General features: G+C 44.9%; 1 protein-coding gene across 10 annotated transcripts in view; it reads left to right on the top strand.

Annotated features, from left to right (window-relative positions):
* Positions 1-3,330: 3,330 nt before the first annotated feature.
* LOC108158726 overlaps positions 3,331-19,231 on the top strand; it is a 126,129-nt gene continuing 110,228 nt past the window's right edge. For 8 of the 10 annotated variants that reach the window (XR_004474238.1, XM_033396833.1, XM_033396838.1 and 5 more), the window contains exons 1-3: positions 3,803-3,929; positions 6,553-7,148; positions 7,209-7,716. Coding sequence is in view for 9 of the 10 variants with exons in the window: in XM_033396833.1 (XP_033252724.1) it covers positions 3,869-3,929; positions 6,553-7,148; positions 7,209-7,716 (1,165 nt within the window). In the remaining variant the exon portion in view is untranslated. Of the gene's footprint in view, positions 3,749-3,802; positions 3,930-6,552; positions 7,149-7,208; positions 7,717-19,231 lie in introns of those variants that run through there. The other 2 variants (XM_033396834.1, XM_033396841.1) reach the window with 2 other exon arrangements.

Here is a 19,231-nt window from a genome sequence, read left to right as displayed (position 1 = left end):
GCAGTCGGCGGCGGAGTACGGAGTAATGTAATGGAGCTGAGAGCAATGGAGCAAGCACGGTGGAACGGGTGTCATTTCAGAATGGAAATTTAGCCAACAAAAATTATAAGATCTGGGCAATGTAGAAATTTTCTGCAGATTTCTAAAGCCAAGGAAATAATCTCCACCAGCTTGTCTTCTCTCCCACTGTGCGCTCTCCTTGTCTTACATGGCCTGTGTCTTATCGCCTCCATCTAAATACCTGCGATTTTTGCACTGATTCACACACTCTTTCATACTACTCTCTCTCTCTCTCTCTCTCTCTCTCTCTAACTCTATTACTCTCAAGCTGAACGCATTACAAAACGAGGGGGAACGTTGTGAGTTGCTGCGGACACCGCAACTCTACAGTTATACCCGATACTTAGTCAGTATGGCTCTCCTCCGGCAGACGCCGCTAATATTAAACGACACGACAAAGAGTGCGTGCGAGAGAGACAGAAAATCAGTCTGAGCGTGACGTCGGGCGCTGCGTAGCCACTGCAAATTGATTTGTTCCTTTTGGCTACAAAAATGATCCGATCTGATCCAGATTCAGCAATCTGATAGATATGGTCGTTATCTATGATTCTGCGTTTTTAGTTTTCTCGAATCTGCAATATTGTGGATGCAACAGATTTTCGTCCTTTGTGGGGCCGGAAGAGGGTGGGGCGAAATTCTGAGATATACGTTTTATAGTGAGATCTAACAGAAGTGCGGATACCAAATTTGGTTACTCTAGCCTTAATAGTCTCTGAGATTTGTGGATGCCCCAGATTTTCGTCCTTTGCGGGGGCGGAAGGGGGTGTGGCGAAATTTGGACACGAAACGGTCAAGGTCCGATATCACAGGAGTGTGGATACCAAATTTGGTTGCTCTGGCTCTTATAGGTTCTGAGATCCTTGAACTCATATTTTGCAATTGGAAAAACCGACCATGAAACCTGTGTGTTAGAGAGAGACAGAGCGAGAAAGAATGAAATTGTTTTCTTGATTCTGGCTATAATAATTATACGATCTGGTTGAGATCTTACATTCTAAGACATATAGTCATCCTCTACGATTCTGCGTTTTTGGTTTTATCGTATCTTTAAAAATGTGGATGCCACAGATTTTCGTCCTTTGTGGGGGCGGAAGTGGGCAGGGCGAAGTTTTGAAATATTTTTGTAGGAGTGACATATCACAGAAGTCTGGATACAAAACATCGTTGCTCTAGCTCTTATAGTCTTTGAGCACTAGGCGCTGAAGGGGACGGACAGACAGACGGACGGACAGACGGACAGACAGACATGGCTCAATCGACTCGGCTATTGATGCTGATGCTATATACTTTATGGGGTCGGAAACGATTCCTTCTGGACGTTACACACATCCACTTTTACCGCAAATCTAATATACCCCAATACTCATTTTGAGTATCGGGTATAAAAAAAGCAACAACTACACACATACCTATTGGCCATTTACAGTTATAGGCCGCTCACTGCGATGTGGCTGCTGCAGCTACTGATTTTATTGGTATTTTCTCTCTCGATGCATTTTTATTACCAGATGCCTTGCCGCCGGCCAAAAAAACCTGCATTTTGTTTTCATTGAGCTATTTCCTAACTCTGTTGCCACAGTTCACAAGGTGTCTCAGATCCTGATCATGTGGGGGCGTCCATCTCCATCCCGTACACCATACGCCCCCTGAAAAGAATGTGAGATTATTGGTATAATTAATATATGGATATTTCATATTGCAATTGCATTTTGATTGGCGTGTTTTAATTTTCATTATCTTCGCCCGCCGTCGCCAAGGGGGCGTTGACAGCGTCGCGGCCCTCTCCGTAGGGGGTGTCGGTCTGGAGTGGATTCGCGGGGGTACGCTTTGTTTTAAATCAAGTTTCGTCGCGCATGACTTTATCTCTGCTTCGTTTTCATCATCGTCTCTCCGTTTTCGTCTTTGGCGACGAGTTCAAAGGCCCAATTAACCAAATAAATGCATAAAACCAGAAAAAGTCATTGCGATCCGTCTTGGAGCGGGAGGTGTGGTGGGGCGGAGCTGATACCTGGTACTCGCTGTATACAAGGGTAAGCAAAATTCTTCGGAGTCTAAAAGAGAAGCAAGAAAGCTCTGGTATCCAGAAGTTATAGATATGGGAGTGTGACTAAGTTATATTTCCAATCAATTCCTATTGTTACCAGAGTTTATCTCTCTAAATTTAAGGGGTATCCAACAGTCGAGTACTGATTATTTACAGATCAGATTATTTTTGTGTCAAAATGTCATTAAATGGTATTGTAAATATTTGTGTGCAGCGATCAAATGGCAGCCGAAGCCAGTTACCAGCAATTCTTTCGGGTCTGGCTGGTAGAAACGTGCTGGTATTTTTCAATACCGCAGCAATCATTGGAATTGATACAGCCCCGTGTCATCAGCATAATTTACGTGCCGATGCTCGAGCGGAGGGACAGTCACGTTTTCGATTCACGCTTAATTCCAAATGCGACTCTTATCATACGTAAGAAGACGAGTGAGCCGAGACGAGAGGCACCCTGTGCTGACAAACGAAACGATCTGTGGCGCGCTTTAGCATTGATGGAGCTTGCTTATCAGTACCCGCCACCCTGAACGACACTTTCTCATACATGTACATATGTGCATGCACACACCACATTTCGAGTAATTCAATTATTTTGTATATTATTTTCAATGTGCAACAAAAGCGACAACAACGACAAATAGATAGCCAGCCTGGAACACTGGCACCGACTGGCACTGCCAATTACACTAGTCAACAGCCAGAAAAAAACCCTGACATCAGACCCACTTTTTCTGATGGACCACAATTGATTAATGAGTTATGATTTTTTTTATTTAATGTACGATTAATGTATTTTTATAACATTGTATTTTTCTATGAAAAGTCGCTTGGATGCCAATATTTTGGTGTACTTCGTCGTGTTTTGTTGACTAGTGTCATTCTGCTTCGTCGCCGCCCGCCCATTGAGAAAGCGGGATAGCGATACTTCCTCTTCGCCGTTCAGCAACGGAAAAGGGAAGGCTGCAAAGGAAAGTGTGGCGAAAGTGTTTGGTTTATTAAGAAAATGAATTTGATGGGTTTTCTGTAATAAAAACAAAAACATTTAGCGAAGAGCTTTAAAAATCAACAAAAACGGAAATAAAGTTACTGTGCGAACAGAAAAAATTTCAAATTAGCAAATTTAGGCGCCACATTGCTTGTAACTAGGTGGCAGCATACTCCCAACAGCTGTGGATTAATCGATGAATTTTAGTGCTGTGAAGTGGAAACTCTGGTACATTTTACAGCACTAGTTTTGGAGTAACCAAATATTTTCGCTAGTTTTTTTTTTTTAATAATTTCGTGTGTGAAAAAGGATTATTATTGATTTTTTATTGCATTAAATGCATCTGCAGACAAGGACACATCACAACCCCCATAAAACGTGCACGCCCCCCGTAGCAAGACAAAATGTCGTGGTAAAGTTTTGTTTACCTTTTTTCGATATCTATCCCCAGAGTTCTGCTCCTACACCTGTGTTGGTGTGCACGCGTGCGAGTGTGTGTGTGTGTGTAATGTGTTGTGTGTGCAAAAATGCATCCGAAAATCTAATAGATCCGCAGCGAGGTTTTTGTTCGTTCTAAAATTGTGAAAAAGCCAGGCACATGGAAAATGTGTCCGATGCCAGCTGCAGCGCCTCTTCCCTGAAACTCCAACGGCAGCAAAGTAAGTGTCAATAGCCCTAGCCCCTCACCCCTACCTCCTGTGTGCAAAAATGCATCCGAAAATCTAGTAGATCCGCAGCGAGGTTTTTGTTCGTTCTAAAATTGTGAAAAAGCCAGGCACATGGAAAATGTGTCCGATGCCAGCTGCAGCGCCTCTTCCCTGAAACTCCAACGGCAGCAAAGTAAGTGTCAATAGCCCTAGCCCCTCACCTCCTACAGACCCCCTTCCCCTGCCCCAGTGTGTGCCACAATCTGCGTTTTTTTTGCCGACCTGATAACCGTTTAGTGCTTCGATTACGCTGTTAACGTATTGGTTTTCCAGTTAGTTTTGTTATACCCGATACTCAAAATGAGTATTGGGGTATATTAGATTTGTGGTGAAAATGGATGTGTGTAACGTCCAGAAGGAATCGTTTCCGTCCCCATAAAGTATACATATATGTATATTCTTGATCAGCATCAATAGCCGAGTCGATTGAGCCATGTCTGTCTGTCCGTCCCCTTCAGCGCCTAGTGCTCAAAGACTATAAGAGCTAGAGCAACGATGTTTTGTATCCAGACTTCTGTGATATGTCACTGCTACAAAAATATTTCAAAACTTCGCCCCGCCCACTTCCGCCCCCACAAAGGGCGAAAATCTGTGGCATCCACAATTTTAAAGATATGAGAAAACCAAAAACGCAGAATCGTAGAGAATGACCATATCTTTTAGACTGCAGAATCTGAATTGGATCGTATTATTATTATAGCCAGCATCAAGAAAACAATTTCATTTTTTCTCGCCCTGTCTCTCTCTAACACACACGTAGCATAGGCGGCTTTGCTTAGAGTAAAACATTAGCGCCTAGATCTCAGAGACTATAAAAGCTAGAGCAACCAAATTTGGTATCCAGACTCCTAATATATCGTACCGAGACGAGTTTGTTTCCAAATTTCGCCACACCGCCTTCCGCCCCCGCAAAGGACGAAAATCTGGGGATATTCACAAATTTCAAAGACTATTAACGCTAGAGTAACCAAATTTAGTATCCGCACTCCTGTTAGATCTCACTATAAAACGTATTTCTCAAAATTTCGCCCCACCCCCTTCCGCCTACACAAAGGACGAAAATCTGTTGCATGCACAATATTGCAGATTCGAGAAAACTAAAAACGCAGAATCATAGATAACGACTATATCTATCTGATTGCTGAATCTGGATCAGATCAGATCATTTTTATAGCCAAAGGAAACAAATCAATTTGCAGTGGCTGCGCAGCGCGTGACGTCACGCTCAGACTGATTTTCTGTCTCTCTCGCACGCACTCTTTGTCGTGTCGTTTAATATTAGCGGCGTCTGCCGGAGGAGAGCCATACTGACTTAGTATCGGATATAACTGTAGAGTTGCGGTGTCCGTAGCAACTCACAACGTTCCCCCTCGTTTTACTTTGCTTTGCTTTGTAGGCTCAGCGGAGGGGAGGTTGGCGTGCCTTAACCCACTAATGGCTGGTGGGACGGTCCGAATTTCGCTTTTGTTTTCATTCGGACAGAATGGGTGTCATTACTAGCCAGTGTTTATTTATGATTCCCTCTCTCTCATGATTTAGATTGAAACTTTGTACATTAGGCGCGAGCATTCCACTGCTAGGCACCGCCTCATCAACGCCCGCCTATCGCCAGACGACACAGTGTCGTTTTCTTTTTCTTAACCCTCACTTTGCTGCTGGCAATCTCTGGACAAACATCTATTGACATATTTATCGAACCCCTGCCCAAAATGTTGTCTGGCAGATCTAACGCTCTTTTGATTTATGCTTCTAATAAAAATTCAATAGACTTGCAATTTGTCGTGTTGCACAGCCACCACTCAAGGCACATTGGAACAGACCGCAGATTTGTCGGCGATTCTAAACAAAAGTTAGACCTCCTCACATTTCGGGGTCACCTTGCACCTTGCGAAACTTCAGCACAACGGAAAAGTGTTTTATGTGTTACGCGGACTCTCTGGGCCTATCCTATGCTCTCTGCCGCTCTGGTTGTTGGTGTGGTTCGCCGGTGTGCCGGACACGGGCATAAAGGCCGGACAAGTGTTTAGGCTACATTTTTAAATGTTTCCGGCGCGCACTTTACGTTTCGTGTCTGTTGTCGCCTTTCAGCCTTGAGCGGAGTCTATATTTGGCAACGCATGTCAGGCCCCCCATTACTTTCTCCCCCTGTGTGCTCTGTTTTGTTTGTTTGTTTGTTGCACTTATATTGCGTTTTGGCTGGGGCCTGTGCTAAGTAGTCCTCTTACGTAGTCGGCAAGTACTTCGTACCAGCCATAAACATGTCGTCTTTCGCTTGATTTTGCGCCAGAAGCCCCACCCCTCTAGCCATCCCACCACTCATTGTTGGCCAAACAAAATGGTGTGTGTGTGTGTTCGTGTCTGAGCGACTGACCGCTCAACATCTGCTGGACTCCTCTACTGGCGGCCATGGGAAAGTGCAACAATGGCCCAACTCTTGGCCACGACGCCGTCTGTCGTCCGTCATATTTGTCGCCCGTCCCCACCCTCCGTGTATGTGTGTGGTTGTGTCGATTTCTAATGCCATATTTCTCCAGCTTTCGATCCCCGAAACCGATCCCTTTGACTGGCCATCGAGATGCGAGTCATAAGTCTTGTTTGCGGTTATGAAGTTTTCAGTTTCCATTGAATCAGCATACAATAGATGCTTGTTTGCCATTTCCGGGGGGCTTGGCAGCTTTTGGGGTCAGCGAGTACACTGGACAGCGGAGAATGACATCCCAAATCGCATTTTATCATTTTGTTTCTTCTGCTTTCAGCTCAAATCAAAGCCAAAAATGTCCTAATCAGATCCCAGAGCAGCGGCAAGCTTAGCAGAAATGAGGCTGAATCCACAACAACAGCAACAGCGAAAACCACAAAAGCCACAACGAGGACTCTCAAGGTCGGGGCCATGCAACAGAAGAAGCTACAGTCACCAAATGGAGTCAACGCCAGCAACATCATCCTGCTGCGGGGCACACGCAACGAGAACGGCCAGATCATTATCCAGAACAAGCAGGACATCCTCACCCTGCTCAACGAGCAGCAGCAGCACCAGGAGAAGGCAGCCCAGGCGTCCACAGCCATCACACTCAATCAACTGCCAACGACCACCACAGTGGCCCGCGAGACGATTGTCCAGAGCTCGGGGAGCAGCACCACCAGCACCAGCTCCACCATATCCATCGTGGCCAGCAGCGGCAGCAGAAGTAGCGGTGTTGGTGGCAAGGATGCCGTTAGCAACACGATCCTCCTGCAGACGCCCATCAATGCCAGCCAGCTGGAGAGCGTGCTGAAAGCCCAGGAGCGCACGAAACAGGCGAACGGCACGGCACAGACCAAGCTCATAGAGAGGCCCTTCCTGCTGAAGCACGTAAGTAGGGATCACTCTCCCACGAAATGAAGATCTTTCACACTTTTACCCACTCCGTAGGCCACGCGGAGCCTCAGCTCGGAGTGCAATTGTGACAGCAAATCGCCGTTCGTGCTGCAGACACTCAAGCGACTGGAGAAGTCGCAATCCATTCTGGTCATACGCAACTCCACATCAGGCAGCACTTCCTCAATGGCCGTTTCTCCGCCTGTGAATGTTTCGGCCTCCGTATCATCGAATGTTTTAAGCGTGACACGCACTTCAAAGGCGGCCAAGGGCATGGCAGGTGCCCTGCACAAGCTCAAGGCGGCCGCAACAGCAGCAGCCGCAGCGGGAGCAGGAGCAGGGGCAGCACCATCCGCATCATCGACAGGCACAAACATACTGAGGCTAGGCAAAAGCGCCACCACATTGGCCATTAACGGAGCTGGGGGCAGCAGCAAACTGGAGGCCGCCGCCGCATCTGCAACCACAACGTCAACAGCAAATAAATTGTCCAACGCGGTGACATCGGAGCAGCAGCAGCAACAATCGACAACAACGCAAACGAATGTGCCACTTGGGAACGGTAAGTCTCTGGGATTTGCCAGCTGGAGAGCGTTTCCTCAATGAATTTCAAATGCGGTGCATAAATTGTTAGGGAGGATGTCCAGCAGGTGCTGGGGCAGGGGCAGATGCAGGTGGGCATTTGCATCCAGGCCAAAACGAGATCCTGACGCAGTCTCTTTTGGGAAGATATCCACGCTTTTGTTTGGACAAAATTCAACCAGCAGCCATTCCTTTAAAGGGTCAGGCGAAATTTTCGCTGATTTAGGAGGAGGTCTCTCTGCTCTCCGCGCTCTCGGTTGTACGTGGCATGCCTAACAATTATTCAATTAAATCGTGAAACGTCTTAGGCGGCCCTCAGGGCCGGACTGCACTCAGCTGTGAATGGGCGATGCTCATTGCCCATTGATTTTCACACCCGTCATCAGCTCTAGCTCTGGCCCCAATAGACTGAATGATTTTTAGGGGTCCCCCGAGCCCTGGACCTCCGCTCTATTTGTTTCGTTTCTGGCCGGGCAGGACAAACAAATACCGAACAACATATTCACCCTGCCGCCGCCCCGCCCCAGAGACTCCAGGGTACTGTGTTCATTAGCGATGTGTGCGCTGAGTAACAAGTTACAAGTTATCGTAGTTTCCCGTTTCACGAGTATCCTGGCCAGTGGTGGTGGTAGGGGGCCCACTGATTTCCTTTGCATTGGCAAAATAAATATATCCAAGAGGGAACAAATCAATTCGCTTGAGCGTAAAGTGCTTAAGACTCTCAACGACTTCGAATTTGAAGCAATTGAAAGTTTTAACTTAACTTGAGGGGAAATTAAGAAATTGTTATTTGTACAAATTCGGTTTTCTCTTTTGTTTACCTAATTCTGATCTTCCTTGAAATAGATGGCGCCTTTGTTGTCTATCGTTTGCCGTATATCGAAGCTTTTTGTAGTGTCTGCGTGACCATCGCCCATCGATATGTATATCGATCTGTAATTGCATTCCTGGGACACATCCTAGCTAGCTAGCTGATCCCTGTCTACGCATTTTGGCAGCGCCTTAGAACGATTCTTCTTCGCAGATCCCCTGTGCCGATTAGCCAAGTGACAACTTGACAACGACGGCCGGGCCAAGCCAAGCCAGCCATTGCCTGGGGCCATCGAGCAAATGTGCTGATGTCCACCGAAATCCGGTAGTTCGCCCGACTCAAGGAGGAGTAGGAAATGTTGATTATTGCACTCGATACATGAGTGTCCGCCATTTGTGCTGACGGGGTCGGAATGGCAGGAGACACAGAAGCAGCAGCAGCGGCAGCAGCCAAGAAGAAGTGGCTAAGGCGTAAGTGATTTTTCAAACAGGGCGTTTTCAAGGCGTCAGAGTCGCTTGTCCTCGGTCCTCGGTGTGGGGGTTTCGGCATATTGCAAAGCTCAAGTATTGCTGAAGTTTCAATTGCTCGGGAGAGACCCAGAGCAGTCGCTACCCCCTCCTCTCTCTCTCTCTCTAGCTTCCTCTCTCACCGACCCACCCATACGTTTGGTATGTGTTGAATGCAGACATTTGAAAGATCCTTATCAGATTTGCCCGTTAAACAAATCCAAAAGCAATGCACACAAAAAAATAAAGAGGGAGAGACAGAGACAGGGCATTTTATTGATAAAACTTTTGCCAGCTCTGAATTTAAAATATTTTAATTTAGTTTGGCTTTAGTTTTTCGCCATATCACGGCCATTAGCTAATAGGCGGCCAACCTTCAACAAAAATACAAAAAAACGAGGGGGAACGTTGTGAGTTGCTGCGGACACCGCAACTCTACAGTTATCCCCGATACTTAGTCAGTATGGCTCTCCTCCGGCAGACGCCGCTAATCTTAAGCGACACGACAAAGAGTGCGTGCGAGAGAGACAGAAAATCAGTCTGAGCGTGACGTCGGGCGCTGCGTAGCCACTGAAAATTGATTTCTTGCTTTTGGCTACAAAAATGATCCGATCTGGTCCAGATTCAGCAATCTGATAGATATGGTCATTATCTATGATTCTGCGTTTTTAGTTTTCTCGAATGTGCAATATTGTGGATGCAACAGATTTTCGTCCTTTGTGTGGGCGGAAGGGGGTGGGGCGAAATTTTGAGATACACCTTTTATAGTAAGATCTAACAGGAGTGCGGATACCAAATTTGGTTACTCTAGCCTTAATAGTCTCTGAGATTTTTGAATATCCCCAGATTTTCGTCCTTTGCGGGGGCGGGAGGGGGTTTGGCGAAATTTTGAAACAAACTCGTCTCGGTCCGATACATTAGGAGTGTGGATACCAAATTTGGTTGCTCTAGCTTTTGTAGTCTCTGAGATCTAGGCGCTAATGTTTTACTCTAAGCAAAGCCGATTATGCTACGTGTGTGTTAGAGAGAGACAGGGCGAGAAAAAATGAAATTGTTTTCTTGATGCTGGCTATAATAATAATACGATCCAATTCAGATTCCGCAGTCTTAAAGATATGGTCATTCTCTACAATTCTACGTTTTTGGTTTTCTCATATCTTTAAAATTGTGGATGCCACAGATTTTCGTCCTTTGTGGGGGCGGAAGTGGGCGGGGCGAAGTTTGGAAATGTTTTTGTAGCAGTGACATATCACAGAAGTCTGGATCCAAAACATCGTTGCTCTAGCTCTTATAGTCTTTGAGCACTAGGCGCTACCAAATTTGGTATCCGCACTCCTGTTAGATCTCACTTTAAAACGTATATCTCAAAATTTTGCCCCACCCCTTTCGCCCCCACAAAGAACGAAAATCTGTTGCATCCACAATATTGCACATTCGAGAAAACTAAAAACGCAAAATCATAGATAATGACCATATATATCAGACTGCTGAATCTGGATCAGATCAGATCATTTTTATAGCCAAAAGGAACAAATGAATTTGCACTGGCTACGCAGCCCCCGACGTCACGCTCAGACTGATTTTCTGTCTCTCTCGCACGCACTCTTTGTCGTGTCGTTCAATATTAGCGGCGTCTGCCAGAGGAGAGCCATACTGACTAAGTATCGGGTATAACTGTAGAGTTGCGGTGTCCGCAGCAACTCACAACGTTCCCCCTCGTTATACCCGATACTCAAAATGAGTATTGGGGTATATTAGATTTGTGGTAAAAGTGGATGTGTGTAACGTCCAGAAGGAATCGTTTCCGACCCCATAAAGTATATATATTCTTGATCAGCATCAATAGCCGAGTCGATTGAGTCCTGTCTGTCTGTCCGTCCCCTTCAGCGCCTAGTGCTCAAAGACTATAAGAGCTAGAGCAACGATGTTTTGGATCCAGACTTCTGTGATATGTCACTGCTACAAAAATATTTCAAAACTTCGCCCCGCCCACTTCCGCCCCCACAAAGGACGAAAATCTCTGGCATCCACAATTTTAAAGATATGAGAAAACCAAAAACGTAGAATTGTAGAGAATGACCATATCTTTTAGACTGCGGAATCTGAATTGGATCGTATTATTATTATAGCCAGCATCAAGAAAACAATTTCATTTTTTCTCGCCCTGTCTCTCTCTAACACACACGTAGCATAGGCGGCTTTGCTTAGAGTAAAACATTAGCGCCTAGATCTCAGAGACTACAAAAGCTAGAGCCACCAAATTTGGTATCCACACTCCTAATATATCGGACCGAGACGAGTTTGTTTCAAAATTTCGCCACACCCCCTTCCGCCCCCGCAAAGGACGAAAATCTGGGGATATTCAAAAATCTCAGAGACTATTAAGGCTAGAGTAACCAAATTTGGTATCCGCACTCCTGTTAGATCTCACTTTAAAGCGTATATCTCAAAATTTCGCCCCACCCCCTCCCGCCCCCACAAAGGACGAAAATCTGTTGCATCCACAATATTGCACATTCGAGAAAACTAAAAACGCAGAATCATAGATAACGACCATATCTATCAGATTGCTGAATCTGGATCAGATCAGATCATTTTTATAGCCGATAGGAACAAATCAATTTGCAGTGGCTACGCAGCGCCCGACGTCACGCTCAGACTGATTTTCTGTCTCTCTCGCACGCACTCTTTGTCGTGTCATTTAATATTAGCGGCGTCTGCCGGAGGAGAGCCATACTGACTTAGTATCGGGTATAACAGTAGAGTTGCGGTGTCCGCAGCAACTCACAACGTTCCCCCTCGTTTTTAATGGACATAACTGTACAATTTGCCAGATCGATAGAGAGCTTGTAAATGTATTTAGGGCGAAATGGATTTATTTTTGTATTATTTGGTGAATGCGCAATTTTGTAATTTTTACACGGCATTTGCAGGGCCGACATCCAAAAACAGTAAATGGCTTTCCATGGGATTTTTTACTCGTGTCGATACAATGTCTAGATCGGCTTAGCCCCTATATATCCTGACACTCTACGTTTTCCTGGGTACAACGAAAACAAAACCCCGTTACAATTTGTTCACTTCTTTTTGGGCGCCTAGTGCTCAAAGACTATAAGAGCTAGAGCAACGATGTTTTGGATCCAGACTTCTGTGATATGTCACTGCTACAAAAATATTTCAAAACTTCGCCCCGCCCACTTCCGCCCCCACAAAGGACGAAAATCTCTGGCATCCACAATTTTAAAGATATGAGAAAACCAAAAACGTAGAATTGTAGAGAATGACCATATCTTTAAGACTGCGGAATCTGAATTGGATCGTATTATTATTATAGCCAGCATCAAGAAAACAATTTCATTTTTTCTCGCCTTGTCTCTCTCTAACACACACGTAGCATAGGCGGCTTTGCTTAGAGTAAAACATTAGCGCCTAGATCTCAGAGACTACAAAAGCTAGAGCCACCAAATTTGGTATCCACACTCCTAATATATCGGACCGAGACGAGTTTGTTTCAAAATTTCGCCACACCCCCTTCCGCCCCCGCAAAGGACGAAAATCTGGGGATATTCAAAAATCTCAGAGACTATTAAGGCTAGAGTAACCAAATTTGGTATCCGCACTCCTGTTAGATCTTACTATAAAACGTGTATCTCAAAATTTCGCCCCACCCCCTTCCGCCCACACAAAGGACGAAAATCTGTTGCATCCACAATATTGCACATTCGAGAAAACAAAAAACGCAGAATCATAGATAATGACCATATCTATCAGATTGCTGAATCTGGATCAGATCAGATCATTTTCATAGCCAATAGGAACAAATCAATTTGCAGTGGCTACGCAGCGCCCGACGTCACGCTCAGACTGATTTTCTGTCTCTCTCGCACGCACTCTTTGTCGTGTCATTTAATATTAGCGGCGTCTGCCGGAGGAGAGCCATACTGACTTAGTATCGGGTATAACAGTAGAGTTGCGGTGTCCGCAGCAACTCACAACGTTCCCCTCGTTTTTAATGGACATAACTGTACAATTTGCCAGATCGGTAGAGAGCTTGTAAATGTATTTAGGGCGAAATGGATTTATTTTTGTATTATTTGGTGAATGCGCAATTTTGTAATTTTTACACGGCATTTGCAGGGCCGACATCCAAAAACAGTAAATGGCTTTCCATGGGATTTTTTACTCGTGTCGATACAATGTCTAGATCGGCTTAGCCCCTATATATCCTGACACTCTACGTTTTCCTGGGTACAACGAAAACAAAACCCCGTTACAATTTGTTCACTTCTTTTTGGGCGCTTTTCTTCGAAAATCCTTTCTGGACGGGCCGTGTGTGCCTTGTGTGCTTCATTATCATTATTTGGCTGTGCCACTGCTCCGCTCCTATCTCTCACTCTCTCTCTGGGTCTCCCTCCTCCTGCTCCTGTACTGTCTCTCCCTCTCTTGCGTCTATCTCCTTCCTTGAGCACATAATTGCCAAGAGAAATAAAAAAGTTTGACGCTTTGTTTTGCACAAAACTTTTGCATTTCCGTTGTTATGAAACTTGAGCGCGTCCAAAAAGAATACAAAGAGAAGACCCAAAAAAAGAGTGTTCAAAAAAGTGAAGAAAAACGAGGCAAAAAACATTCTTTTCGTGTGAGTTAAATTGCAAAATATGATGGCCGGCGCCTGGCACCACTTCACACACACACACACGCACACAGCCGTCATAGTGGGGCGGGGGGTGCTGGGTCTTTGGTCCTGTAGGTGGCTAATTAGATAACACTGTGCCTAATTTGACGCTGCCACGCCTACTGCATACTGCCTTTCTTTTCCCTTGATTTGAACTTTGCCAGAACACGCCCATACCGCCCATCCCACGCATCCCACACTTCCTGCCACACTCCCCTTTTCGTTTAATTATTGTGTCAAAGTTCTGTGTTTTTTATACCCGATACTCAAAATGAGTATTGGGGTATATTAGATTTGTGGTAAAAGTGGATGTGTGTAACGTCCAGAAGGAATCGTTTCCGACCCCATAAAGTATATATATTCTTGATCAGCATCAATAGCCGACTCGATTGAGCCATGTCTGTCTGTCCGTCTGTCCGTCTGTCCGTCCGTCCGTCTGTCCGTCCCCTTCAGCGCCTAGTGCTCAAAGACTATAAGAGCTAGAGCAACGATGTTTTGGATCCAAAACTTCGCCCCGCCCACTTCCGCCCCCACAAATGACGAAAATCTGTGGCATCCACAATTTTAAAGATATGAGAAAACCAAAAACGTAGAATTGTAGAGAATGACCATATCTTTAAGACTGGGGAATTGGATCGTATTATTATTATAGCCAGCATCAAGAAAACAATTTCATTTTTTCTCGCCCTTTCTCTCTCTAACACACACGTAGCATAGGCGGCTTTGCTTAGAGTAAAACATTAGCGCCTAGATCTCAGAGACTACAAAAGCTAGAGCGACCAAATTTGGTATCCACACTCCTAATATTTCGGACCGAGACGAGTTTGTTTTAAAATTTCGCCACACCCCCTTCCGCCCCCGCAAAGGACGAAAATCTGGGGATATTCAAAAATCTCAGAGACTATTAAGGCTAGAGTAACCAAATTTGGTATCCGCACTCCTGTTCGATCTTACTATAAAACGTGTACCTCAAAATTTCGCCCCACCCCCTTCCGCCCACACAAAGGAAAATCTGTTGCATCTACAATATTGCAGATTCGAGAAAACTTAAAACGCAGAATCATAGATAATGACCATATCTGTCAGATTGCTGAATCTGGATCAGATCAGATCATTTTTATAGCCAATAGGAACAAATCAATTTAAAGTGGCTACGCAGCGCCCGACGTCACGCTCAGACTGATTTTCTGTCTCTCTCGCACGCACTCTTTGTCGTGTCGTTTAATATTAGCGGCGTCTGCCGGAGGAGAGCCATACTGACTTAGTATCGGGTATAACCGTAGAGTTGCGGTGTCCGCAGCAACTCACAACGTTCCCCCTCGTTTTAATACCCGATACTCAAAATGAGTATTGGGGTATATTAGATTTGTGTGTAACGTCCAGAAGGAATCGTTTCCGACCCCATAAAGTATATATATTCTTGATCAGCATCAATAGCCGAGTCGATTGAGCCCTGTCTGTCTGTCCGTCCGTCCGTCCGTCCGTCCGTCCATCCGTCCGTCCGTCCGTCCGTCTGTCCGTCCCCTTCAGCGCCTAGTGCTCAAAGACTATAAGAGCTAGAGCAACGATGTTTTGGATCCAGACTTCTGTGATATGTCACTGCTACAAAAATATTTCAAAACTTCGCCCCGCCCACTTCCGCCCCCACAAAGAACGAAAATCTGTGGCATCCACAATTTTAAAGATATGAGAAAACCAAAAACGTAGAGTTGTAGAGAATGACCATATCTTTAAGACTGCGGAATCTGAATTGGATCGTATTATTATTATAGCCAGCATCAAGAAAACAATTTCATTTTTTCTCGCCCTGTCTCTCTCTAACACACACGTAGCATAGTCGGCTTTGCTTAGAGTAAAACATTAGCACCTAGATCTCAGAGACTACAAAAGCTAGAGCAACCAAATTTGGTATCCACACTCCTAATATATCGGACCGAGACGAGTTTGTTTCAAAATTTCGCCACACCCCCTTCCGCCCCCGCAAAGGACGAAAATCTGGGGATATTCAAAAATCTCAGAGACTATTAAGGCTAGAGTAACCAAATTTGGTATCCGCACTCCTGTTAGATCTTACTATAAAACGTTTATCTCAAAATTTCGCCCCACCCCCTTCCGCCCACACAAAGGACGAAAATCTGTTGCATCCACAATATTGCACATTCGAGAAAACTCAAAACGCAGAATCATAGATAATGACCAGATAATGCCAGATCATTTTTATAGCCAAAACGAACAAATCAATTTGCACTGGCTACGCAGCCCCCGACGTCATGATCAGACTGATTTTCTGTCTCTCTCGCACGCACTCTTTGTCGTGTCGTTTAATATTAGCGGCGTCTGCCGGAGGAGAGCCATACTGACTTAGTATCGGGTATAACCGTAGAGTTGCGGTGTCCGCAGCAACTCACAACGTTCCCCCTCGTTATACCCGATACTCAAAATAAGTATTGGGGTATATTAGATTTGTGGTAAAAGTGGATGTGTGTAACGTCCAGAAGGAATCGTTTCCGACCCCATAAAGTATATATATTCTTGATCAGCATCAATAGCCGAGTCGCTTGAGCCCTGTCTGTCTGTCCGTCCGTCCGTCTGTCCGTCTGTCCGTCCCCTTCAGCGCCTAGTGCTCAAAGAGTATAAGAGCTAGAGCAACGATGTTTTGGATCCAGACTTCTGTGATATGTCACTGCTACAAGAAATTTCAAAACTTTGCCCCGCCCACTTCCGCCCCCACAAAGGACGAAAATCTGTGGCATCCACAATTTTAAAGATACGAGAAAACCAAAAACGCAGAATCGTAGAGAATGACCATATCTTTTAGACTGCAGAATTTGAATAAGATCGTATTATTATTATAGCCAGCATCAAGAAAACAATTTCATTTTTTCTCGCCCTGTCTCTCTCTAACACACACGTAGCATAGGCGGCTTTGCTTAGAGTAAAACATTAGCGCCTAGATCTCAGAGACTACAAAAGCTAGAGCAACCAAATTTGGTATCCACACTCCTGTGATATCGGACCTTGACCGTTTCGTGTACAAATTTCGCCACACCCCCTTCCGCCCCCGCAAAGGACGAAAATCTGGGGATATTCAAAAATCTCAGAGACTATTAAGGCTAGAGTAACCAAATTTGGTATCCGCACTCCTGTTAGATCTCACTTTAAAGCGTATATCTCAAAATTTCGCCCCACCCCCTTCCGCCCACACAAAGGACGAAAATCTGTTGCATCCACAATATTGCACATTCGAGAAAAACCCCTTCCGCCCCCGCAAACGACGAAAATCTGGGGATATTCAAACATCTCAGAGACTATTAAGGCTAGAGTAACCAAATTTGGTATCCGCACTCCTGTTAGATCTCACTTTAAAGCGTATATCTCAAAATTTCGCCCCACCCCCTTCCGCCCACACAAAGGACGAAAATCTGTTGCATCCACAATATTGCACATTCGAGAAAACTAAAAACGCAGAATCATAGATAATGATCATATCTATCAGATTGCTGAATCTGGATCAGATCAGATCATTTTTATAGCCAAAAGGAACAAATCAATTTGCACTGGCTACGCAGCCCCCGACGTCACGCTCAGACTGATTTTCTGTCTCTCTCGCACGCACTCTTTGTCGTGTCGTTCAATATTAGCGGCGTCTGCCGGAGGAGAGCCATACTGACTTAGTATCGGGTATAACTGTAGAGTTGCGGTGTCCGCTGCAACTCACAACGTTCCCCTCGTTTTTATTATACCCGATACTCAAAATGAGTATTGGGGTATATTAGATTTGTGGTAAAAGTTTTTTTTTTTTTTTTTTTATACCCGATACTCAAAATGAGTATTGGGGTATATTAGATTTGTGGTAAAAGTGGATGTGTGTAACGTCCAGAAGGAATCGTTTCCGACCCCATAAAGTATATATATTCTTGATCAGCATCAATAGCCGAGTCGATTGAGCCCTGTCTGTCTGTCCGTCTGTCCGTCCGTCCGTCTGTCCGTCTATCCGTCCCCTTCAGCGCCTAGTGCTCAAAGACTATAAGAGCTAGAGCAACGATGTTTTGGATCCAGACTTCTGTGATATGTCACTGCTACAAAAATATTTCAAAACTTCGCCCCGCCCACTTCCGCCCCCACAAAGGACGAAAATCTGTGGCATCCACAATTTTAAAGATATGAGAAAACCAAAAACGTAGAATTGTAGAGAATGACCATATCTTTAAGACAGCGGAATCTGAATTGGATCGTATTATTATTATAGCCAGCATCAAGAAAACAATTTCATTTTTTCTCGCCCTGTCTCTCTCTAACACACACGTAGCATAGTCGGCTTTGCTTAGAGTAAAACATTAGCGCCTAGATCTCAGAGACTACAAAAGCTAGAGCAACCAAATTTGGTATCCACACTCCTAATATATCGGACCGAGACGAGTTTGTTTCAAAATTTCGCCACACCCCCTTCCGCCCCCGCAAAGGACGAAAATCTGGGGATATTCAAAAATCTCAGAGACTATTAAGGCTAGAGTAACCAAATTTGGTATCCGCACTCCTGTTAGATCTTACTATAAAACGTTTATCTCAAAATTTCGCCCCCCCCCCTTCCGCCCACACAAAGGACGAAAATCTGTTGCATCCACAATATTGCACATTCGAGAAAACTCAAAACGCAGAATCATAGATAATGACCAGATAATGACAGATCATTTTTATAGCCAAAACGAACAAATCAATTTGGACTGGCTACGCAGCCCCCGACGTCATGATCAGACTGATTTTCTGTCTCTCTCGCACGCACTCTTTGTCGTGTCGTTTAATATTAGCGGCGTCTGCCGGAGGAGAGCCATACTGACTTAGTATCGGGTATAACCGTAGAGTTGCGGTGTCCGCAGCAACTCACAACGTTCCCCCTCGTTATACCCGATACTCAAAATAAGTATTGGGGTATATTAGATTTGTGGTAAAAGTGGATGTGTGTAACGTCCAGAAGGAATCGTTTCCGACCCCATAAAGTATATATATTCTTGATCAGCATCAATAGCCGAGTCGATTGAGCCCTGTCTGTCTGTCCGTCCGTCCGTCTGTCCGTCTGTCCGTCCCCTTCAGCGCCTAGTGCTCAAAGAGTATAAGAGCTAGAGCAACGATGTTTTGGATCCAGACTTCTGTGATATGTCACTGCTACAAGAAATTTCAAAACTTTGCCCCGCCCACTTCCGCCCCACAAAGGACGAAAATCTGTGGCATCCACAATTTTAAAGATACGAGAAAACCAAAAACGCAGAATCGTAGAGAATGACCATATCTTTTAGACTGCAGAATTTGAATAAGATCGTATTATTATTATAGCCAGCATCAAGAAAACAATTTCATTTTTTCTCGCCCTGTCTCTCTCTAACACACACGTAGCATAGGCGGCTTTGCTTAGAGTAAAACATTAGCGCCTAGATCTCAGAGACTACAAAAGCTAGAGCAACCAAATTTGGTATCCACACTCCTGTGATATCGGACCTTGACCGTTTCG

This window comes from Drosophila miranda (assembly GCF_003369915.1).
Source record: "Drosophila miranda strain MSH22 chromosome Y unlocalized genomic scaffold, D.miranda_PacBio2.1 Contig_Y2_pilon, whole genome shotgun sequence".
In the NCBI taxonomy this organism is placed as follows: Eukaryota; Metazoa; Arthropoda; class Insecta; order Diptera; family Drosophilidae; genus Drosophila; species Drosophila miranda.
Note: the sequence above shows the minus strand (reverse complement) of the source record. Positions and strands in the feature narration are given on the sequence as shown.